Genomic DNA, 24,159 nt, shown 5'->3' with positions numbered 1-24,159 from the left:
TATTTTAATTTTTTTTTTCCAGGATGTTCTTTCATAAAAGTCGGATAACGTTTTCTAAACATTTCAGGAATGTTACCACAGAACATTTGTCGTGTTTTGAAAGCACATCATCAGACTATAAAATAAAGCAAAAAATGTCCAGCTGGATAAATGCACAATAACATAAAACTGGAGACGTTTGAGATGTCAAAATGTGAAGTTTTAACAAGTGCTTTCTGTTTTCATGGAATTCAATTCCTTAATCAGCTGAACCTTTAGTAGACTTAACAAAATGGTGAAAATGTAGCTGTTTGTCTAGTTTCAGAAAGTTAACAGATGTCCATCAGCTGAGCTCCGGAGGTGCTTGTGGTGTGAACGCGCAGCGAAGCACTGAAATGCACGTACATGCAGTTAAGAGAGAAAAAGTGTGTTCCCGTTAACATCGTCCTTCATGGACCGATTTACCATTCCACACACAATCATGAACATCACACTGAAAAGGAAGCTGTCCTCTTTACATGACATACCCACTGGACCATCTTTCACTAGAAAGAGACGTTGAGAAGACAACAGAGTTATTTCAGTGCGAGCTACATGTGTCGGTGTAAAACATCAATGGTGGTTCGTTGGGAGCTGACGGGGGCTCACTTACATGTACGCTCGGTGCCCATCAAGTCTTCGCTCTCGGATTCGTCGAGGTAGATGGCGCTGACGGTGACAGAGTAGTCGGTGTCGGGGTCCAAGTTCTCCAGAACGTGGCTGGTCTCATCGTTGTTCAGGATGGCCTGGTGACAGACAAAGACAAGAATAAAGTCAAAAGTCTGTTTCATTTTTGTCAATTACTATTATCGTATCAGTGTAACATTTTCGGAAGAATGCAATACAACCCAAAAAGCTCAAAGACAAAATTAGATCTGGGAAAATTCATTTAGTCAGTTTTGATGCATTTCAGCCTTATAATGGTGGGAAAACCCTGGATGTGTTGAGTTTGTCCAATAAAGTTTATTCTGATAGAAAACAAAGTTTTATCCATCACAGCAGACAATGCTTCAAAAATAGACGTGACTGCAAATAAGATAGAAAATTCTAAAACGTGGACACCTCACACACTTCAGCTTCAGACAATTAGTGTCACCTAGTTCATGAGAATGGGAGGAACATGAGGTAACAGTGAACTTTGAGTACCAAAACCTAATCAGGTTATCCTGAAGTCCAAGAGAACTATTGTGCCAAATTAGAAGAAATTGTCTCAATGCGTTCTTGAGATATCAGGCTCACCAGAATGGGAGGACATGAGGTAACTAATGTTTTACCCCCAAAATCAAATCAGTCTATCGTTGGGACCAACTGAACTGAATTCCATCAAGATTAGTGTCACCAATTTAGTATCTAACCAAATGTGAAATATGGTCACAAGCTCCCCCTCTGTTCCTCAGTTATGGCGTCGTGCTCACAATTATGGCAGGGACATGAGGCAACAGTGACCTTTGACCTCAAACATTTAATCAGGTCATCTTTTGGACCAAGTTAACGTTTGCACCAAATTTGAGGGAATTCCATCTTGAGATATCACTTCAACAAGAACAGGACAGAACGGACAACCTGAATGCATCCAAAAACATGCACCTCAGGTCAGGTTACCTGGCGCCGCGCTAGTGGCAGCCTGCTGCAGCAGCTCCCCCCTGAGAGCCCCCCTGCTGCTGTAGTGAAGACATTTCCCCTCGGGGATTAATAAAGTGTATAAAATAAAATAAAAAAAATAAAAAATAAATAAATATCGCCCATTGGAGGCATAAAAAAGGACACTTGCAAAATCCAAAAACAAAACATCCCCCTACTAGTTTTTAAAAAGGTAGCGTGCAAAACTTAGCACACAGTAAGAACAACCACACTTCAGAATTAGCCTGACTTTATGTTTCAGTTTTCTGTTTGAACTGGTTCATGAAGAAAGTCTCTCGACGTGGAGCTCAGAGACGAACCGAGAACCTCGTATGGATTTCATTTCATTCACAGATTCTTGTGCTGAAGTGTATGATGGGTGGGGAGACAAAAGTGGGCCCGAAAAACAGCCTCGGAGGGCCAAAACATAACCAGAGGAAAACAAAGAGAGCTTTATTGTTGCTTTGGATGAGCTGAATGTTTCTACTTAAGACCTGGCATACACAAAAACTAAGTTTTGTGAGGCATGGCAGTTTTCAGGCATCTGTGAAATCAGAGTGGGTCCTTCTTAAGATCTATTTTACATCAATAATAAGAAAAATCTTCAATGTCAGTTCTACTGAATGACAGATGCACGTTGCATTTAACCAGTGCCATCTTCAGTTTCATAACCGTAACTCAGTCGACACGTTAGAGGTGCAGGACCGTCAAGGAAGGTTGATGGTTTAGACAACCTGAGCAGTGAACTCAGTAACAGAGGAGGCTTGAAACTGAACTCAGAGCTGCATTCGTGTTCAGGCTCCGGTTTTAAAAAGGCCAAGAGCTCAATCATTGGTAGGATACAGATGAGGTACCAGATGTTTACGTCACTGCAGACAGTCGTTGCTGTCCAAGCACAGCTCATTTCCATATTAAAAGAGAAGGCTCTTCAGCCAGTCCGTCCAGGACATCGCGATCTTGTGGTAACAATATTTAATGCAAATTCAAACTATCTCACCAGTAATTTTGCAAAATTTCTGCAATTTTTCTGCAAAAGATGTCGCCAATAGAAGCTCTGCTGAAAGTATCACAGCATAAAGTTTCCTTTCCAAACAAAACTGACTTTATTTACAAAAATAACTGGTCATATACGATCAGCAAGGCTGATTAAATGTCAAATGTTTTTGTGATGTGCAGCAGGATTATTATCACAGGAAGTGATAACATATTACTGCAAAAAATTCACTTAAAACACAAATCACATCAAATATTTTGAGAACATCTGCTGCAAAATTGAAACTTTTCAAAACAATCACAACAAAAACTCGTGGAGGGACTGTTCAGTGGAATATCCATCCAGCTGCTGAAGATGCATTTTTTTAATGACAAACTTTTCTCGACTCGTTCAGAAAGTTTGAGGGATTGCTTGCCTTCTCAGCACTAAATATCACTCTCAGGGAGTCTTTACCGACAGAGGTTTCAGCTTTATTTGCATTAAAAAGTCAGAATTCATTGAATAAATGAATTTAACTGTTAAAGGACTTCGTAAAACTAAACTGATTCTCATGTCTACTGCAGGTTTTGGAACTGGTTTCCAAACTCCTGGCCAGCTGTTGCTTTCACGTCATTTTCATGTGCAACAAAAATCGACCGCAGGAGTGAAAACACAATAAACACTTTTCATTCGTCTATGTTTTGGCAAAACAATGCCATCTTGCAAAATTCAATGTCCCGTTTAGGATCATCTGAATGTTGACAGTTGAAATTTGAAAATTAGTGTGTTAACAAGCTGTGTGGTTGGATAATTAGAGGCAAGAGACGAACCACATGCCTACATGGGAGTCTTAAGAAAGTCTGAAATCTGATTGTTTTCTTGCAATAAAACTGTCACGGAAGTGGCTGATTCAAGAACAAGATGTCAGCACTCGAAATGTGCAAACAGAAGAGTTTTCTAAAAGCTTAACTGCACTATCACGCAATAATAACACTGACAACATGAATAAATAAAGCGGGAGGAACACGGCGAAGGGAAATGAACCCGGCGGCCGACTGAACACTGAAAAAACAGCAGAAATGCGAAACGGACTCAAACCTACGACACTTGTTCAGTCTTCAAAAAAACTCAGCAACTTACGGACTGGAAGTTCTTCTCGCCCTTCCTGGCCCAGCCGATGCGGAAGAGGGCCACGTCGGGGGCGCCGTGCTCCCAGGTGGCTCTGAACGAGGTGTGGGTCACCTCGGACAACTGCAGCTTCTTCGGAGCCGGAACCACATCTGTTCACAGGAACGAGAGAGGGAGGTGTTTACGAGGAGGTCTGAGAGACGAGGCAACATCATCAGAGGACGGTTTAGCTGACTGCACAGTGTCGGCCAGCGTGTGTGTGTGTGTGTGTGTGTGTGTGTGTGTGTGTGTGTGTGTGTGTGTGTGTGTGTGTGTGTGTGTGTGTGTGTGTGTGTGTGTGTGTGTGTGTGTGTGTGTGTGTGTGGTGACGTATGTGTGCTTTGGATATATGTGCATGCGGGCAATGAGTGTGTGCTCGGGCTCTCCTGTCCTCGTGAGGAACAGATTGTGGTTAACACAGACAGTTTAGAAAGGTGAGGACATTTTCCTTCTGTTACAGTAAAACATCTCTGAATGAACCCTTGTTGGGGCTAACCATTGAAACTATAACCAAGCGGCAACCATCAGTGACGTCATCGTTGGTTTGTGAACGTTGTGAATCCTCCAGTTCAGATTCTGTCCGTCACCATCTTTGTTAGTTCAGAGCAGTTTGGAGCAGGAAGTGACCATATTTGGACGAGCTGGGGGAGGAGCCAGAGGTGGATCTGATCGATCTGATCGGAAACCTGACGATACTACGTCCCGCCCACCGATAGCTTTTTGTTTTATTCAGGACAGTCGAGGCTAACGAGATCTTTCATCATTTAATTTGATAATTCTTATTTTGTTTTTTTGTTTTTATAAAAATAAGTAAATGACCAAAAGACGTGAGTGAAAATCAGTTTCCGACCTGTGACAGCGGTTCCGAGCATCAGGGGCCCGGGTCCCTCGTCGTACATCGGCGTGACGGCCACGTCGTACTCAGTCTGGGAGATGAGGCTGGACAGCGGCAGCATGGTGATGTCACCGTTGACTTCCACCTGCCGTGAACACGTTTCATCATCAGTAAATAAAAACATCATTCACTGACACTGAGGCCCAAAGTTTTATTTGATTATTTTCACCGTGATCTGCATCAAAAAACATAGAGTGGATTTCTGCAGGGTACAAATCCAGTCCATGTTTATGAAAACTAAATCAGAGACCATTTGAACTGGTTTGTAATAATCTTCTGTACCTCCTTCAGGTCTCCGTTCTCTGGTTTGTAGGTGATCACGTATTTGCGGACGGCTCCGGGAGCGGCGTCCCAGTTGAGCTTCATGGTGCTGTGAGTGACGTCGGTGATTGTCAGGACTCCTACGGGAGGCACGGGCACTGAGGGAGAACAGGACATCCGTTAAAACGAACAGTGTTTGTGTGACGACGTTTAAAGATGCTGACGGACTCGTCGGGACGAAACCTTTCTGGAGAGCTGAAGAACAGACAGCAGCTTGTTTTGGGTGTTTGGCGGTGCATCTGTTTTCTATCTAGAACTTCTCAATCCGGAGTATCAACTCCAGCATGTGGTGGATGTCATCCAGCTCTTATAAAACCACCGCTGACATGATAATAAAACTCTATTAAAGCTCCCACCTTTCCTGAAACCGTCTCTAATAAAAAAAAAAACTCCAAAGGATAGAAGTTGGGATATCTGGGAAACATCACACGTCCACATTTGTGGACAGATTTTGCTCTGAGGAGGAGATCTGTGAAGACAGCTGATGTGATTACTGGAGATAAATATGAATGACATGATGCTGCGTGAGTGATTGTACTCTAGTTTTAAAAATAGCTATAAGCGGCTTTCTAAGGACCTTTTCTTTTTTTCCCAACATGACTTGTCGTCCAGTAAAACTGAGGCTCTCTTGCTTTGCCGGTGGAGGTTTAAATCAACTGCAACATTTCAGGAGCAGGTTACGTACAGGTGACTCCTCTCCCCTCCAGAGGGTCGCTGACAGTTTCTCCGTACAGCGCGAAGATGGTGATGGAGTACGCCGTGTCGGGAATCAGCTGCACCAGCTGGATGTTGGCTGCATCTCCTCCAGCACGAACCTACCGACAGAGCAAGGAACAAAGGTGAAGGTCGAACATCGTGTTTTTTCACCCCACGCCTGGTTCTCATCCCCGCTGACCTCTGGAAGACACACCAGCTGCACTAATGATGTGAAAACACGTGAAATCCTCCGCTTGCAGAATGTAGGTTGAACAACCACAGAGGCGTGTCGCATCTGCTGTGTTTGTATCGTCCCGATGACTTCAGGCTATGAGCTAATCCTTCCCGTTACGCAGCGAGTCGGAAGGCTCGGAGCTGCCCGTCGTACCGACATCTGGAAACAGCGTGACGCGAGACCAAGCCCGTTCTTACAGAAGAAATGTGGAAATACTCAAATTAAGATGCAGGTGGAAGTTTCTTCACGTGACTGTTTTTACGTTGTGTTCAAGTTTTCGTTTGCTAATTTCCGCTAACAGAGCAAACAACTAACGTTAGTTAACAAAAGCTACGATAACACGCAACAAAGCTAACATCGCATTAGTGAAATTTTGCGACAAGCAAACCAACATTAGATAAGAGGAAGCTAAACGTGGCATTAGCAGGGCTTAAACTATTTCACGTGTTTCATTGTCAGAATTTGAACCATCTGGTCCGATAGCGTTTGGAAAGTATACAAAAGTCGCACAATGGAATTATTGTTCACGTGACTTCCCACATGGCACCTGATGGTGGCGCCGCCGTACCTCTTTCTCCAGGTCAGGCTCGGAGGTGTTGAGCGCTTTGTACAGCAGCATGTAGCCGGTGGCGCCGGCCGCCTCCTCCCAGCTCACCCTCATGGTGGTCGTCGTCTCATCGTAGACGTTCATGCTCTTCACGGCCGACAGCGGCACTGAGGGGACAGAAACACAGAGTATATGATGTAATATATAATAATATACAATATATAGTACATAGCACTACAGCTGTTTAAATCATATAAATCAGTGCTTTGATGTTCTGTGATTTAAAGACGACAAAAAGCAAGAAATGGAGATTCTCTGGATGAAATAAACCTTTTTGATTTATAATATCTGGAGGAGGTTTTGGCAGAATAAAAAGATAATGATACAAACAGGTGAGGACACCGAGGTCACACGAGGAAAGTCAGACGGTGCTACTGATGTGAAGAATATTTGGTATGGTGTTGGGAGAAGGCTTCTGCTATTAAAAGATGTTTTGGGGGGGGTTTGTTTGTAAACAATCAACATGATTTCTTAAAAAAAAAATCATTAAAAAACAAAATGATTTTCATCATGTAGATGCTAAAACGGCATCCAATTTATGAGTGTGTGACAAAAACATACAGAAAAGTCGGAATAAAATGTCAAATAAAGGGTCAAATATAACGTAAATTAATTATTTCTTGCTTTTTTTTCAATTTTAACTCATTCATTTAGACTCCTTTTTTGCAGAGCTTGCACAGAAATAAATGTATATACTGCATATTAGTTATCAACTTAGAAACCAGCTTTAATTTTAAAATGTGTTGGATTCACAACACAAACTGAGCCACAGGCTTTTATTGTGAAACAGGAAGTAGCATTGTAAGCAGCCATGAGTGTGTGATCTTTGTCGTTTTATGAGTGTGGTTCGTCCTATCACGGGACACCTCCGCCCAAACCCACAGCCCCCGGCGGGAAGTCGTAGCCGCACGGACGGACGGAGAACGTGTTTCAAGACGGACAACCGAGTGTTTGTTTAATAAACGACAGTAACTGATCTAACGGCTGCTGGATGACAACATCAGCCGGTTGTTGTTTTTATGACGGCGGGAAACAGCTCGCCGTAAAAATCGGTCACAAATTTAAGTGCAAATAAAGCCGACATTAAAGGACAAACGAGCAAATAAAAGCACTTTGAGCCATGCGCTAAACGTGTCATTAAATTCTATCAGTTTATTTAAGACTTGATGCAAAAAGACCGCAGCCCCGATAAATACGTTTCCAAGTGTTGTCTTTGTGGGTGATTCACACGTTGGGCTCGTTGCGTTGCATCCCGGGACGTTGTTTGTGTTTACGGTAAATATACACAGTGTAAACAGAGATGTTGGACCAGATATGAAGTAAATCAAGTTGTTTATCTCGTAAACCATTTGGAGGAATCAGAACGCTTCCTCACGTCTGTCCGCCCAAAAGGCAACCAAACGTCTCGTGACACGGAAACGAAGCTCCTCTGACGTCGGGCGAAGAGGTCGTGATGTTCAGAGGAGGACGAGGTGGAGAAGGAGCAACTCACGGGTGGTCTCGGTGCCCTTCAGGGGCTCGCTGCTCTCCTCGCCGACCAGCACGTAGACGTTGACGAGGTACTCGGTCAGAGGGGTCAGGTCCTGAAGCACCGCGGACGTCACCGTCCCGTCCACCAGCAGCTGCAACGATAAACACTGGCTTCATTCTGTGGTCTTCAGTCCAAGGCAGGTAACACCGACAAGAAAGTTCACGTCAGAAAGCCTCACTGACTGGTCTGAACCATCAAACACACAAACAGCAGCGGAGGCTTTTAAGTTCACGAATACTTTCATACCAAGTTGATGCTAACGGAGGCTAATGTTTGCTTATAGCCCCACGCTACATTCACACAGGCTAATGTTAGCCTAGCCACACACTACATTGACAGAGGCTAATAGGGTAGCTTAGCCACACATAGGCTTAAATTAGCTTGTTTAGGCTAATGTAGTTTATAATTTAAGCTGAATGCTGCTCAACTTCAGTAGCTACCGTCATTACTGTCAGTCTGTCAATATATAATGTTGTGTATGAATGTGTTCGATAAATAAGAGTTCGTGTTTAAATACTTCATTCTTTTTTCAGATTTCTTTTAGATAGTTGTGGAATCTTAATGGTTTCCGTAGCGATTAACTGTCTGTTTCCCGTTTCTGCTATTTGCGTTATTTTGTGCTTCAGACCTTCATCAAATCAAAAATAAGTTTTTGTTCTTTTCAAAAAGAACATTTAATCGTATACAAAAATCAACTCAACCTTTCTAATCCCATAATGAAAAATTTTGCAGTCTGGATTGGAGTTTTTGGAAAAATGAGTCAGTGTAGAGCAGATTGGGAATAAAAACCATCCAAACATATCTTGTGTTGTCGAACCAGAAAACTGGTCATGACATGAGATTTGAAAAGGACACATGGCAGGTTGAAGTGACGACGCTCGTCTCATCGGTTTCTGGTAATCTAAAATATAAAAACTTGTTATCTGTCTGAAGTGTGAAGGCAGAGACGAGCCAAACAGCATTTTTCTCAGGTCGGTCAACAGACTCTTCTCCAACTTCTTCCTTCAAAGTAAAACATTAAGGTCGCATCAGAAAACGGACGCTCACGAGCGGTTTGTCAGTTCATGATTGATTTAAGTTGGATATGTTAAATATTCAGATGAATATTGGATCATCAGGATCTGTCAGTCAGCGTTTGGTGGTCGTCCAGCTCTTGTATTTCCTCCATTAGATGATTACAGTCTGTGAAAGAGCTGTGTTCATGAGCTGATGGGAAAGTCCTCGTGTGGGACGTCCAACTTGGCGGCTGAACGGTGTCACATTCCTGCAATGTTCCGTCGGAAAATCAAACCAGCGGTGAAACAATGAACGAAGCTTAACGAGCTGCTGGATCGTTCAACAAATCTCCTTCTTATCAACTTATTCAAGTCTGTAATTGATTAACTTCAACCGGTTTAGTTTTTCTTGACGCTAGCGGAGTATTGGGTTCTCGCGGTCGCTCACAGAACTCAGTAACGAGACTTTAAATCAACGTTCGACAGGAAGCGAATGGTTTGATGAGCATTCAACACCTGATATTCATTTCAAGACACATGCAGTTCTCAGCGGGCGGGCAGAACTCACACAGGCAGAAGAATGGGAACGCTTCTGTTTTCAGCTTCATGAGTCACCAAACATAAAACCAGTTAGTTTCAGTCTCTCGTCTTCTCCTACAAAACATATTTTAATGTTGGCTATTTTCTGCTGCTGTGTTACCCCACTCCGTGTAAGGCCACTTCGTGTATCGCCACTTTATGGAAGGCCACTTTATGGAAGGCCACTTCGTGTATCGCCACTTTATGGAAGGCCACTTTATGGAAGGCCACTTTGTGTATCGCCACTTTATGTAAGGCCACTTTATGTAAGGCCACTCCGTGTATCGCCACTTCGTGTAAGGTCACTTCGTGTAATGCCACTTTGTGTATCGTCACTTCGTGTAAGGCCACTTCGTGTATCGTCACTTCGTGTAAGGCCACTTAGTGTATCGTCACTTCGTGTAAGACTACTCCGTGTATCGCCACTTCGTGTAAGGCCACTTCGTGTAAGGCCACTTCGTGTATCGTCACTTCGTGTAAGGCCACTTCGTGTATCGTCACTTCGTGTAAGGCTACTCCGTGTATCGCCACTTCGTGTAAGGCCACTTCGTGTAAGGCCACTTCGTGTATTGTCACTTCGTGTAAGGCCACTTCGTGTAAGGCCACTTCGTGTATCGTCACTTCGTGTAAGGCCACTTAGTGTATCGCCACTCCGTGTAAGGCCACTCCGTGTAAGGCCACTCCATGTACCGCCACTTCGTGTACCGCCACTTCGTGTAAGGCCATTTCGTGTAAGGCCACTCCATATAAGGCCACTTCGTGTATCGCCATTTCGTGTAAGGCAACTCCGTATAAGGCCACTCCGTGTAAGGCCACTCCATGTACCGCCACTTCGTGTACCGCCACTTCGTGTAAGGCCATTTCGTGTAAGGCCACTCCATATAAGGCCACTTCGTGTATCGCCATTTCGTGTAAGGCAACTCCGTATAAGGCCACTTCGTGTATCGTCACTTCGTGTATCGTCACTTCGTGTATCGTCACTTCGTGTAAGGCCACTTCGTGTAAGGCCACTTCGTGTAAGGCCACTTCGTGTATCGCCATAAGGCCACTTCGTGTATCGCCATAAGGCCACTTCGTGTATTGCCATAAGGCCACTTCGTGTAAGGCCACTCCGTATAAGGCCACTTTGTGTACCGCCACTTTGTGTAAGGCCATTTCGTGTAAGGCCACTCCGTATAAGGCCACTTCGTGTAAGGCCACTTCGTGTAAGGCCACTTTGTGTATTGACACTCCGACCCAAATGAAAATGCGTCACATTATTTTAGAGACGAGATCAAAGAGGTTTGAATCAAGATCGTGACTTTGATACGATTAATTGTGAAGCCGAACCCCGCATCCTGATTCCATCAGTCTTTTCCTCAAATACGCAAAACCACCCATGTGGTTCTCTGAGAGGGTTCTAGGTTTTACTTAAACTCCTTACAGTTTGAAATACTTTGAATGACACTAAAACTCCTATATGCACCTCTTCCTTGGTGAAATGTGCTTCATGTCTCTAGTTGCACCAGAGAGGAGTGAGGGGCGGTATGGCGAGCTGTGAGGTCTATACCGTTAAACTAAGTGGATCCAGTGGAAACTCTGCTTGATTTCAGACGAGCCGGATTATAATCACGCCGGCTCCATCTGACGAGGGCCAATAAAAGCAAAGAAGATGGAAAAGGCCCAGGCCTGTGTTTTTAAAGACGGCACTGACGGGAGGTTAAGTGTAAACCGAATGCAGGTTCACCACAGAGACTGGGCTCCAGATTTCAGTTCCTTGAGGGCTCAGTGAGCCAGGTCTTTGAATGAAAGCCAGACCTGGGTATTTGGAAACACACCTCAGAGTCAGCCTTTGTAAGGTTCACCAGATAGGACAACAAAAACATGAACATTAAGCAACAGGGGGGCATTTAAGTGTCTATTAGTGCTTATTTTGTTGTTGTGACTGACAACCTGTGATTATCTAACTTCACAGGAAGCAGTAAATCTCACCTGACTGGGTCGGTTCGCAGATAAAAACAAACCAAAGAGGTTTATTTTACAGTTTAATTCAGGTCTAATGGGAGCCAAAAGGAATTAATAAGCCAACAAGAAGCTGTTTGATAGTCAGAGTCTCTTCCAGATGGTAAACATAAAGTTCAGCATCGCAGGAAGCAGATTCTTCTAATGAAGTTCTGTGAAACTGAGCGACTATCTGAGAGCCTTCTGATCATTTAAACCTGGAACCACAGAGTGAAATCCATCCCGAACAACGATGATAGAACAGAACTTTATATCAAAACCAGGCCGAGGAAAGATGTTCAACTTCTGCAGCCTGTGTGAGTTTGTGTGGTCTTTGTCTCACCTCCTGGGTCGGTCCTCCGGCCACCAACATGTACGTGATGCGGTACTGGTCCACGGGGCCGTCGGGAGCCGTCCAGGTGGCCCGGAAGGAGCGGTGGGTCACCTCCGAGGTCACCAGGTTGGTGGGCGGCTCCAGTTCGGCATCTGAAACGGAACGATGGGATCCGACACGTCAAGTATTTCACACCGTGAACCCTGCCGACAGGACGGCTGTATGTTTCAGCTGAAAGGCTTCATTTAAAAACGTGTTGTTCTGCAGCTGAGCTGTGAATCGTTTCTGTGTTTCCTCCTAAAACTGATTTACAGACAAGCAGCGCTTCTCAAGATGTCTTCGGTCGGTGTGCATCGTCCTCTGACGGCCTGACATAGTCTAATGTATCTACAAATTGATCTCCTTCTGCTTTTTTATTTTCAAGAGGAGATATTGATTTGTGAATCATAAAACTTCTCTCTACTTGTCAACAGTCATTAGTTTCATTATTCAAACCAGGTAAAAGCAGTCATGCTGAGGCGCTGCAGTGTTACAGATATCGGTGTCTTTAACTTGGACTAAAGGCTTGCGCCGTCCTCCATAAGCGGACCAACGTTCCCGCCCTGCAGCGTCTGTAACACAAGCTGAAAGCCTGCAATAAAATCCAAAATATTTATGGTCGTCAGTCTTAAAAAAATGCCGTTTTGTAAATTCCGGAAAAGCCAAACTTTTTGAAGCTGCAAACTTTCCATGTGAGCTCCAACCACCGGTAATTACTGAAAGGTGTAAATCTGACTCAGCGGTATTTGAAGACTACAGGCCATACAGCTGCAAGCCGCAGCCATCGCTGGTATTCAACCATGAAAGAGTCGCTTAAACGGACCATCGTGTTGTTTGGTGCATTTCCATTCAAGGGAACTTTTGTGTTAAATAATAACATAAATCAGGTCAACAACAATCTAAAGCCTAATTCCTATTTAATATGTTTCAAGTGTCGTCATAAACACTCCTTTTTCCATTTATATCCATCGAAATGTTTTACAACTTGACCGAAACGTTAAATTCGAAGCTTCCCGCCCTTTTTTTTTTACAAAGATTAGGTCCTTTCCTTAAGAGACTATTTCAACCATCTCCAGGACGTCTTACGGTCCGTCGGTGGATCTCAGAGCTGATAAAGTTGGAGGACTCTCGTCCTACCTGAGCCCTTCACGCTGTTGCACAGGTTGATGGAGACGTCGTCCACGATGTCCACCAGGAACTGGAAGTCGTTGACGTTGTACATGTGGATCTCGTCGGGGTCGGAGGCGATGGACCGCAGCTCGTTCTCGTCGGCGTTCTTCACACCTGAGAGGACAAAAAAAATGTGGCGTCAGAGCTTTGCTTCAAAACAGAGACCGGAAACTAAGAGAAGATATCAAACCAACTTTAGTCTCGTACGCTCACTCAGATCCAGAATGAATCTTAACTGGAAATTTGTAGTCTAATCTATGGACACATTAGCGGTACAATTATTCACTGATTGCTTTACTTCTTATTTTCAGTCAGGCACGTTCTCTCACCGATGGCGTAGAGCTCGATGCCGCTGTCTCTCAGGTTCTGCGAGTTGAAGACGATTTCGTCCTGCGACTTTCCGTCGGTGATCAGGACGCCGATTTTGCGCGAGTCTGGGCGCATCCCGACGTTGGTTTTGAAGTTGTTCTGGAGGATGTAGTTCAGCGCCATTCCTACACGACACAGATAAAGAGGTTTTACAGAAGAAAGAATCACAGGCTTGAGACAGCGAGTTGCTTCCCTGATCTCTCTGGCAGGGTCCGAATATTAAAGAACACATCACCTGTCATGGTGTTTCCTCCTTTGTACGGCAGGTTGGCGACGGCGTTCATCAGCGACGCCTTGGTCGGGTGAGCGTTCAGGTGCCATTCGGTCTTCGGGTCGCCGCTGTACTGAGCGAGACCTGCAGAAAAACCACCAAAGACCAGCTCTAACGACCAGTGGCTCTAGCAAACCCTTCACAGTTATGCTGATTTAACAGTAAAGAAAATGCAGTAAGTAAAAGGAGAAGTTGTGCTACAGGAATACCACCGTCACCAAACCCAATCAGTGACCTGCATCAGGAACAGTAGTAACGTAGCAACAGGACTGGAAGCAGCATGAGGTACAAAACTAAGGCATGAGTTCAATCAAGAAGACAATCTTTACGTCTCATTCTTCCTCAGTTCACTCACTTCTGCGTCTTCTAATCACCTGACTCGGGGGCGTTTCGGGTAAACCAATCAAACTGCACCGTGATCTTAACCAGCCAATCATTAAAACTTTAAATCTGTCGTCCTGCTGCGACCCTCCAGTCTTCATAATGGAGATCTACGGTCACCACCGACCTACCCAACATCTGTTGTGGTGTCTCTATGCTGTTCTTTTCTCTCTCTGCTCTCCCCTAACACCGGCTGGTGGAGGCTGATGACCACCCACCTCTCAGTCTGCTTCTGTCCAAGGTTTTTCTCCATTTTTTTTTCCAGCTGTTGCTCATAACTTGTTTAATGTTGTAAAGTTCTGCATGACATCACAACTCTCACATCCCTCACAATGATTCTCCTTTGAGAATAACAATAAATTTGGTATTTTGTTCACTCAAATCGAGTCTCTACTGATTAAAATAGCAGCAACAGAAGGGAGAGCAGTAAAAGCGTTGGTAGCTGCACTTCATTAGCAGGTGCAGCAGGTAATTCATGAGATAATAGTTCTGGTACTGATGGAAGCAGTAGATGCAGAAAAGGTGTCAAAGGTTGAGCACCAGTTGGGTTTGGAGACTTTAAATTCAGTTATTTAGCAGCTGTAGGAGCAGCGGCAGTGAAGCTACGTGTGTTTAAACAGCACACCAGCTGTGAGAAACACCGGAGACCGCTGCAGTCGGACTCTGTTGTAGCGACGGCGGTGCAAATGTTACCGATCTGGACTCTGTCAGGGCTGACGTCAAACACGCTGACCATGCGAGCGATGAAGTTGCGGATGGTTTTGAAGTTGATGCGTCCGATGCTCCAGGAGCCGTCGACCAGCAGCACCATGTCAGCCTTGGCTGTGGTCTTACACTGATTGTCTGCGGGTGAGACGGGGGTAGGGGGGTGGGGGGTGTTAGAGGGGCACCTGGCACACAGCAGACACCATCAACCGAGTGAGGAAAGGGTGGAAAGAAAGGTGAGCAGCAGAGGATTGTGGAATACATGAGGAGGAGAGGAGCGCATCACAAAACTCACAATCACAAGATGTTTACACAGAATTACGTTACAAATAATTCACAGCGGTAACACGTCGTAACAGCTGATTCACTGCTCTCTTCAGGCCCCTTTTTTTTATCGTTTTGTCTTCCAGCAGAGAATCAGCCTCGTGGTCTTTTCTGAGGACAGCAGGAGTTTATCCTTTCTGACTGATATACGAGGCCTCCTCGCTTCCCAGCGTTACGGCACATTCCTGCTCCACGCACCTGTAGGGGCTGAAAAACGGCCGCTCGCCCTCGTTTTCGATTAAAAAACGGAGCCCCTGCGAGTGCAATTGAAAACAGGTTAGGAGACAATCAGTTTTATTAGTTCTTTCTCTGCAGAAACAGATGCTCACAGGAACCGAGTTGGATGCCTGGCTGCAGTAAACAACATGCTCATGTGTCCCTCAAACGTTCATTAATAAAAACAGATGTCATAAACAGAGGCAGCTTTAGGAGTTATCTAATACGCTGCAGACGCCCGCTGGATCCCAGCAGATGAATATCCAGCTCCGTCTGACTGCGGGAGATAAATCACTGCTATCCACTGTGACTGGTTGTTGGTTTTGTTTTCAGGCCAGCGGCTGCTTGAAGCCTCGAAACCCACAAACGGACGGATTTTTCTCTAAAATCCAAAACGCATCATTTAAGTAAAGCGGACAGCGCGACAGCAGGAGTTTGGATTTTGGGGGTTTACTTCATTTATCTCTGCAGATGGCTGCGAGTTAGCCAACATTATGGGTGATGTGCTTTTGTTGATAATCAATATAAAATTGAATGACCTTAAATGGCATCAGTGACATTTTGAGTAAGAGCTGAACAAATGTGAGTCTAGACCTTGGACAGTCCCAACTCAAGGTCCACTCGCTGGCTTGGTTCAGACTTTTCAGCTGTTAAGCATGATGAAAACACAAGATCCCTCTCTGGGGAAAGTCCAAGGGTGGATCAAAACGTTCAGAGACAGTTGGTGTTGCACATGAAAGGAGCAGCGAGCACGGAGCGGCAGGACGCAACGACCTCCGTGAGGAAGTACTCGGTCGTCTGCTCATCGACATCATCGCTGAGCTCCACACGTTAACGTGACCGCTGGTACGTGAACATTTGTGATTTCACCTGCTGCTCCGTGTGCATCACTGTGCTGCGTTCAACAGCAACAGATTCTGAACTTTTTGATTTATCCTTTTCTGGTGAGATTTGTTTGTCTGTGAGGTTTAAATTTATGTTTTGATAACGTTCTTAATATGGATGTCACTTTTATTGGAGCTCTTCTATATACATCCAATTTACATAGATCCGATCATGTAAATTTTAACAAGCTAGAAAAGTCTAGAAAAATGAATTTGTAAAGTAAACAATCTAATATAACACTGAATACTTCCAGTGGCAAAATGCTTGAAAGGTCCTGGAAACAAGTAACGTTTTCTAACCTCACTGTCAAGTTTTTCGCACTTTGTTTAAAGAAGATAATCTAAAACCAATAAAGAATTGAATGGCCTGTTAAACATAAGGTTTTTGCAGCATATGGACGCTCTGCCAGACCGTATGGACCCGTCAGAAAGTCTGGATTATTAAGCAGCCAGCCGCAGGAGAGCTGCACTTAAAGAAAGGAGGATCTCGGGGGAACGTCCTGCTCCCTCCTCGGTGGGCAGTCGGTAACCGAGCCTGCTCAACATTACATCAGGAATCTCTGCCCAGGGTCAGCGCCTCCTCGGGGGCTTACGAGAAGCATAACATTTTCCGAGCTGCATACATCCCCGCGGCAGCTAAACGTCTGGATCATAATCTATAATTGCAAGCAGAGATCCTTTTCCAGACGACATAAAAACGGGAAATATCATCTTCTGCATGACTAAAAAAACATTTGGTCGGCAGATACTGAGCTCAGCGGTGACTTGTGGGAGCTGATGGAGATATAAGTTTGTGAAGACGCCATTAAAGGTCAGCGGCTGACCGCACGCTGGTAAACCGGCAACACTCGAGGTGGTCCGGGAACGTGTCCAATCAGGGCAGTTCGTCAATGTTAGTGTCAACACTTGAGCGTATGTCTGATAAATAGCAGGGAGGGAGGGAGGGGGGAGGTGAGGGGACGCCAGCCAAGCCACTCATAATAATTTGTACTAATCATAATCATCTGCGTCGAGTTTTGTCTACGATCCCAAATTAATTCCCTTCGACAACGAATAATTCAGCGTTCAGGCTCTAATCTGGGCGATGCTTCAAAGTCGGGCCGAGCGTCTGGTCTGCAGGCGCTAACGCAGAGCAGCGGGGCGTTATCAGCTTTTACCAGAAGGGTCGAGAGGAGGAGGTTCAGGGTCATCAAAGAGGGTCGTCTTTTCCTCTCCGGCAAGAGGCAAACTGTGGCCTCCGTCAAACATCCCGAACACGGCGACAGAGTACTTCGTTCCTGCCCTGAGGAGAAAAGGGAAATGACGTAAACCTCGTTAATAACCTCGACCAGAGGGATGCAAAGTCAAAAGGAGATTTCAAACATGTCGCTGCCAGTCTTTAAATTGCTGAAACCAGAAACATTTCGCGGGATCTTCTGCTGCAGCAGGTCCTGATTTTTCTTGACTTTAAACACCAAATTAAATATCTGCAGTTTAAAAGAAGTACAGCGAATCTTCACAAAATGACGCGCAGCAGGTAGCATGAAAGTCCGTTAAGAAAACACTGCTGAGGTGGTTGAAGTGATTTAGGAATACGTCCTGTACCCGAGACTTTACGTTGGTCTACATGTATTCTCAGGTTCAAGGTTAATATGTTCGGTTAGGTTCTTGGTGTGTACTAGAGTGTTTTTCATTATGTGCCTTGGTAGCTAAGGCTGTACTACGTGGTTGCTCGGGTTACGCTAGATATTGTACAAGGTGGTTGCTAGGTTATGCTTGGTAGTTGCTAGGGCTGTACTAGGTGGTTGCTAGGGAATTACAGACACTAAGAAATACACTGCTTATGTTCGTGGCTGCTAAGTTAAAGAAATGCAGGTGTCTCCTCAGGTGGTTGAGGAACATAACCTCAGACTTTTCCTGTAAAAATTTCCCCTCGGGGATTAATAAAGTAGCTACCTACCTAACCTAACCTAATTGTCTTCTTTTCCATCCAAATTTGTTTTCCCTTTACAGGGAGATCTCTAATTTAAGCACAGAAACCGTCCGAATACTGAAAAGCCTAAAGCTTACCTGAGTTCCTCTAGAACGACTGTGTTGTCATAGGGTCCGACCAGGAGCTCCCCCAGGTCAATATCACTCCCTGTGGGGTGAAAGGTCACTTTGTAGCCCTTGACGGCCCCGGGTGCTGCATCCCAGGTGACTCTGAAACTGGTCTTGGAGGGCTCTGAGGTCTGGAGGTTCCTGGGAGCTTTGTAAGGTGACACTGAAATAGAAGAACCCGGCAGGAACTTCAGGAAAAACTCGTCCAGAAGTGAATTTGAAACAACTCCAACTCTTGACAAAGGCTTTACAGATCAGCTGCACCACATTCAAGCCAGTTTCTCATTAGTCCATAATACAATTCCTTGAACCCGGTGTCAGTCGTTAAAAGAAGCCCAGTGTCATGCTGTGTGTTAGTAATGCTAGCGTGTGGATGAGCATATAACTGTGGTTTTAGTGTTCTGGTTGAAAAGATGTTGCCTCTCTGCAGCGCAGCAGCATCTGTGGTGTGAGAAACACTCATCTTAACAAGTTGTTTAAACTTGAAGTCAGTCCCTAAAGACACAAGTCAACACAGCTCTCTCCCGGCCTTGAAGTGGGCTTTTAACATTCTTTTGCCCTGAGTCGCATTAACTCATCGTTTTCTTTTTTTTTTCTCATCATGTTGCAACTCCTAAATTAGAGATACCTTCAATACTTTGCATACTGTCATTACTAATTCTTTCTAACTGTCTTCACATGTATCACAAATATGCAGATTCACACACCGTGGAAGTTTATCACAAATTTAAGGACACTTTTAGATTTAAATTTAAGTCCAACTTTGTTGCAGTTTGCAAAGAATTTGAATAATATCACCCATTTTTCAAAACCCTATGAATCAGTTAGATTCTGTCACACTGAATATCTATTTATATCAACATAACTAGAAACTATATCCTTAAGTTAAGAAGTGCCACGTGATTCCATGGCATCAAGCCATTGAGCTAACTGGCTGCTAATGTCCTCTGGATACGTGGGACTAAAAGTGGCCGAAGCTAATAATATTTAATTAGAATATAATAAGACCTATTTAATATTTGAATATGTTTAGACTGAGCCCAGGTTGAAGCGTCTTGGTTAAGATGTGGACGTGTTTCTGCAGTGATGCCGTCTCTCAGATGGGTTGAATTATGGACCAACGTACGTGTCGTTCCTACTCCTTGCCTTGCTTTTCCTTCCCTGTGCTTGTAGATGGGTAGAAGGGTGATGTGGTAGGTGGTGACGGGCTGCAGGCGCTTCATGACGGTGGACGTGACCGCCCCGGGGATCTTCAGGAGCACCTCTTTGCCTCCGCCGCTGGGAACGTACTTCAGCCGGTAGTTGAGCACTTTGCCCGGCGCCGGCATCCACGTGACCTTCATGGTCCGCTCGGTCTCGTCGGACACCGTCAGTCTTTTAGCTGCAGCGGAGGCTGAAAACAAAACAATGAATTTTCAAAGCAGGGTTTAGATCATACAGGTGATACTGACTGAACTGTTTTCAAGTGGAAAGTAAAAAAAACAACAACAAAAAACAGCCAAGAGCTTGAGGGGTGAAGTAGAACCTGATCAAAATGTCTGTGTTAAGGTTAAAATGGTTCCCATAGTGTTTCCCAGTCGTGTTTTCATTTCTAGCAACCAAACAAATTGCATCTTATCTATTGTGTAAGAGTTGGATAAATGTGGCTGGATGATACCGACATCTTTCACGACTCAAAGTGAGCCTCCGTCCAACTCAACTGATGTCAAACCTCACCGTCTCTTCCTCTTCAATAATGAATTTGTTATGATATATAACGTCAGATGTTATATTCGTCCCATCATCCTCAATCACTCAATATTCTTTTTTCATTTAAACCATTAGACAGTCAACTCTTCTTCTCTATTTCCAGGCCAACTGCTGCGTCCCTCCTTCCGTAATCATTCAGTATTCATGACTTCGGGCATAAATGTTGAGTAATACCATCAGCTTCATGCCAAATCTAATTGGTGATGAATTAGGCTTTTACCCAGAAGTGATCAATTGGGAGGAAATGGTAACCACATTTTTCCTTTTACCCCCGAAACAACCGAAGCCCTGTAAAATAAAATCAACTTATTCCTACGATGCTGCAAGTGATTAAAAAAAAAACATTGCAAGGGAATATCATGTACATTTAATGATCCCAAGGAAAGTTTTTTTAACTCCTTGATTTACCTCTGGAGAAATTTTATTAGTGGAAAAAAAATATGGCATCCAAACTTTTTAATGTGTTGATGGATTAGATCAAATCTACAAAGTTTGAGATGTAATAGGTGTGCTGCAGGGACTGTTTATCTACATGTGGCCTGTTTGTTTGGACCTGATTTCTCATGCGTGCATTTAAAATGAGTCGTGTTGACATTTTTAGAGATGATGCAGTGTGTCAGAGGTTCACAGGACACCCACGCTGTGCGTAGTATTCCCCTCCAACGTTCATAGTATTATTTTTGGGAACATAAAATGACCAAAACTGTCACTGCGTTGGTGTTTCATTCTGCAGCGCAATTTCAAAAGAATCTTAATTTAAGTTTGGACCATTCCCATAAACTAGAAACTGGAAATCTTTTAGAGGATGCCAACTGTACAATTATGTAAGAAATTGATTCTGCTTTTCCAACAAAAGGAAGTATTGAATCTACTTTGGCTCGTAGTCACATGGCTCGCTGCCTTGTAATCAAAACACTTTATTCTCTGCCAAAGTTCTAACTGAAAAAACGTCCTTAATGAGTTCATGACCCGACCACGGACTTTAAAACACCTGAACTGACCCGAACCGAGCTGCCCTTGGGCAAACCTAGTGGATCCCCTCTTTACTGAATATACTGGACAACCGGAGAGGCTAAACTTTAAGATATATACTGATCTCAAAAGTAGAGCTGCTCCAGAGACAGAAGAAAATCTGACTGGTGTCCAGTTTTCAATTTGAAAATCTCAGATTTGCCATGATGTACTTCACTGACCTCAAAACCGGCCATCGTGTTGAACCTGAATACCTTTTTGATACCAACTCAAATGTGGACAAAATAAAGAAAAGTACCAAAAGCTGGTAATCTTGTTTACTAAGCCGTCTATAAAGTAGCCTCCAATTTGACCTGAAACTTTGCCAATTTTACATTGTGAGTATTTAAACAACTTAAGGATTCAATTGAAAAGTTGTTTTTCTTGTTGAGTAAAATACGTGTAGTTCCTTACCGTCGGTGGTTTCCTGTCCGCTGAGCGGGTCGCTGTCTTTGTAGCCGTACGCAGCGACCACGGAGACTTGGTAAAGCGTCTCGGGACTCAGACCTTCCAGCACGGTGTTGGTTTCATCTCCCGGCACCGTTTTCTCTCCAGTCTCAGCGGAAAACAGCGACTTCCATCGAACCCGATACATCTTCACGTTTCCCGGCGCCGCCGTCCACGACACCGCGAAGCTGCTGTCGGTTACGTCGCTGGTGACCAGGTTTATAGGAGGGCCGGCCTCTGAAAACAACGAGTGAAGGTACGGATTAATGAAAGGTGCAACACACAAGGTCATATACTGTTTACACAAATAAAAAGCAATCATTACTTGTGTGGTTTTTGAATTGAATACATGTTAAATTAGGTCATATTTCTGAACGATATCTCCCTGACTTGTCATACTGGCTGCGGTGCTCAAATGTTCCTTCCAGTATGTCAGTTGTTGTTTTGTTTTTTTAAATCCATCTTCCCTAAAAAACAAAGGAACCATTTGAATGTGCTGGCAGATCGAATTATTTTTTCAAAATGGAAACTATTAAAAGTGTTTTTATTAAGAGTGGACAGCAGAGTTGAACAGCTCACCGCAGCCGTAAAGGGCAGAGCGACCGGATAAACACATGACGAGCCGTCCAGGCCGAACCGATTACTTTCTTCGTGTTTCTGAGAATATTTGAAGACATTTCGGCTTCGTTAGCGAGTAAAGTGTCGGAGGAGGGAAGACATAAAACATATCATGAACCGGATGAACTCAAAATGTCCAATGACTAATGCAATAGCACAAAGAGGAAATCTCTTTATTGGACTTTATTAGACATCTTTACTTCATCAGATCATTACCGTACTCCTCCCCATGCTGGAGGATCGTAAACTGAAAACTTTGGTGTTAAACATTTTGACATGTTTTTATCTTTTAGCTAACTAGTGTCCAATTAAGCTGTTGCGTGATCGAATGTCTTTCTTTCTGTCTTTTATGAATCTTGAGTGTTATGTATTATAAACCTCTGGCTCTGGTTTTTACATCATATTTTTCTAGTTTAGAAGAAACTAAACTGGTTTAAACCAGTTAAACCACAAGACAGTCTACGATAAGTTCATATGGACATTTTGGTAATCGTTCCCGTCCAACTCTTCCGATTAAGTTTAGCTAACAGCGGGTTTGTGGACAACCTGTTTGATCACATAAGTGTAATAATCGAATGTATTTACTTAAAAAATAATATTGTTTTATTCTGGTTTTTTATGCTTTTAAACATTTCTGATGAACTCTGGGTCATTTAAAAAAGAATAAAGGTTTCTGTAGATTGATGAGCAAGACGCAAGAGGAAAATTGTTCTACTTGTGCACTTGAAATATCAACATGTAATGGGCAAAATTAAATATTAGATTGTTCCCCAGAGAATTCATCTTTAGGATTTGTAGACGCTACAAACTAAATATTTACTTCTCAGAGAATACACCGTTTTATTACGATTAAACTTCCTTTTTAAAAGACTCTCAGCTGCAGTGACTCCACCGACTAAACTCAACGGCAAATTGTAAATTGTTTGTTTCATCCTACGTACGAATTTTGTGTTTTAATAAATGCGGCCACATGTAGGAGCTGCTAGTAGGAACTCTTCAGGTTCATATCTCGCCTTCATTTTCAAAACCCCAAAACATGCAAACCATTTTTAAAATATATATATATATATATATATATATATATAAAGAGAGAGTTTTAATATTTTCAGGAGTACTCATTTATATCTGTATTTCTCATAGAAATAATGTATTTATACAGAGCGACTGCTAAAACAGGGACATTGTAAACATACAAACTCTAATTAGATTAAAAAGTTTTGCACCACAACTTCAAACTTAAAGTCCAACTCCTCCATGAACTCTAAACTCAAGACGGGTAGAAGAAATGAAGGAACCAACATTATACTGAAACTGCTTCTTTCAAAGATGGTAAATCAAGAACACACAAACATGCACACATCCACAGAATCAATGCTGATGGTATTCAAATGTTTTCATCGATTTCATGACCTCAACTCAACTTTCTGACTGCGCAAACACACAAAAGCCAAAACCCAATATATTTTGTACATAACCGCAAATCTAATTCTGAAGAACCACAGCGGCTCGTGTTGCTGCTCAGACACGATCGCTTCTCCAAACACAACCACTGGAAATAGTTTTGAATGATGGAAAAAACGAGGCAAAGGAGGAGGGAGGATCGAGATCAAATTATAATTCAGTGTAGAGCAGCTGACAGCACACAGAGAAGGAGGCACTGGAAAGACGGAGACGCCAAGTTTCCACAATGTGATAATTATCACTAAATATTAGAGCCAGATATATAATCAAGAGTGAGCATGAATAAATCATTTTCGAGCTTTTGCCAATTGACAGAGGTCTTGGAGGGAGCGATTAGAAACGGGAAACACCAGCGACTCCGAATGTTTACAGTCGGAGAAAAAGTTTCTGGTCTGGATTCAAAGCAACGAAATAAAGATGAATATTTTAGGCAAATTTTTGCCTTAATTAAGATATTGCAGTGCAGACAGGAAATGTGGTTGTA

The 24,159-nt window shown here is 43.5% G+C and overlaps 1 protein-coding gene across 2 annotated transcripts in view; it reads right to left on the bottom strand.

The window, feature by feature from the left end:
* The window catches only part of col12a1b (collagen, type XII, alpha 1b), an 85,148-nt gene that overhangs the window by 37,514 nt on the left and 23,475 nt on the right, over positions 1-24,159 (bottom strand). For both annotated transcript variants that reach the window (XM_069722724.1, XM_069722725.1), the window contains exons 11-27: positions 21,564-21,833; positions 19,516-19,782; positions 18,360-18,552; positions 17,468-17,592; positions 14,875-15,024; positions 13,765-13,884; positions 13,490-13,654; positions 13,128-13,274; positions 11,961-12,103; positions 8,025-8,154; positions 6,494-6,639; positions 5,680-5,809; positions 4,956-5,092; positions 4,629-4,758; positions 3,752-3,891; positions 632-764; positions 507-524 (exon numbers count right to left, since the gene is read on the bottom strand). In XM_069722724.1, the coding sequence (XP_069578825.1) occupies positions 507-524; positions 632-764; positions 3,752-3,891; positions 4,629-4,758; positions 4,956-5,092; positions 5,680-5,809; positions 6,494-6,639; positions 8,025-8,154; positions 11,961-12,103; positions 13,128-13,274; positions 13,490-13,654; positions 13,765-13,884; positions 14,875-15,024; positions 17,468-17,592; positions 18,360-18,552; positions 19,516-19,782; positions 21,564-21,833 (2,544 nt within the window). The remainder of the gene's footprint in view (positions 1-506; positions 525-631; positions 765-3,751; positions 3,892-4,628; positions 4,759-4,955; positions 5,093-5,679; positions 5,810-6,493; positions 6,640-8,024; positions 8,155-11,960; positions 12,104-13,127; positions 13,275-13,489; positions 13,655-13,764; positions 13,885-14,874; positions 15,025-17,467; positions 17,593-18,359; positions 18,553-19,515; positions 19,783-21,563; positions 21,834-24,159) is intronic.

This window comes from Brachyistius frenatus, unplaced genomic scaffold (assembly GCF_029030835.1).
Source record: "Brachyistius frenatus isolate BFR_SWC_R1_liver_20210118 unplaced genomic scaffold, ASM2903083v1 Contig_302, whole genome shotgun sequence".
NCBI classification, from domain to species: Eukaryota; Metazoa; Chordata; class Actinopteri; family Embiotocidae; genus Brachyistius; species Brachyistius frenatus.
The sequence above is the reverse complement of the archived record's forward strand: the minus strand, read 5'-3'. Positions and strand labels throughout refer to the sequence as shown.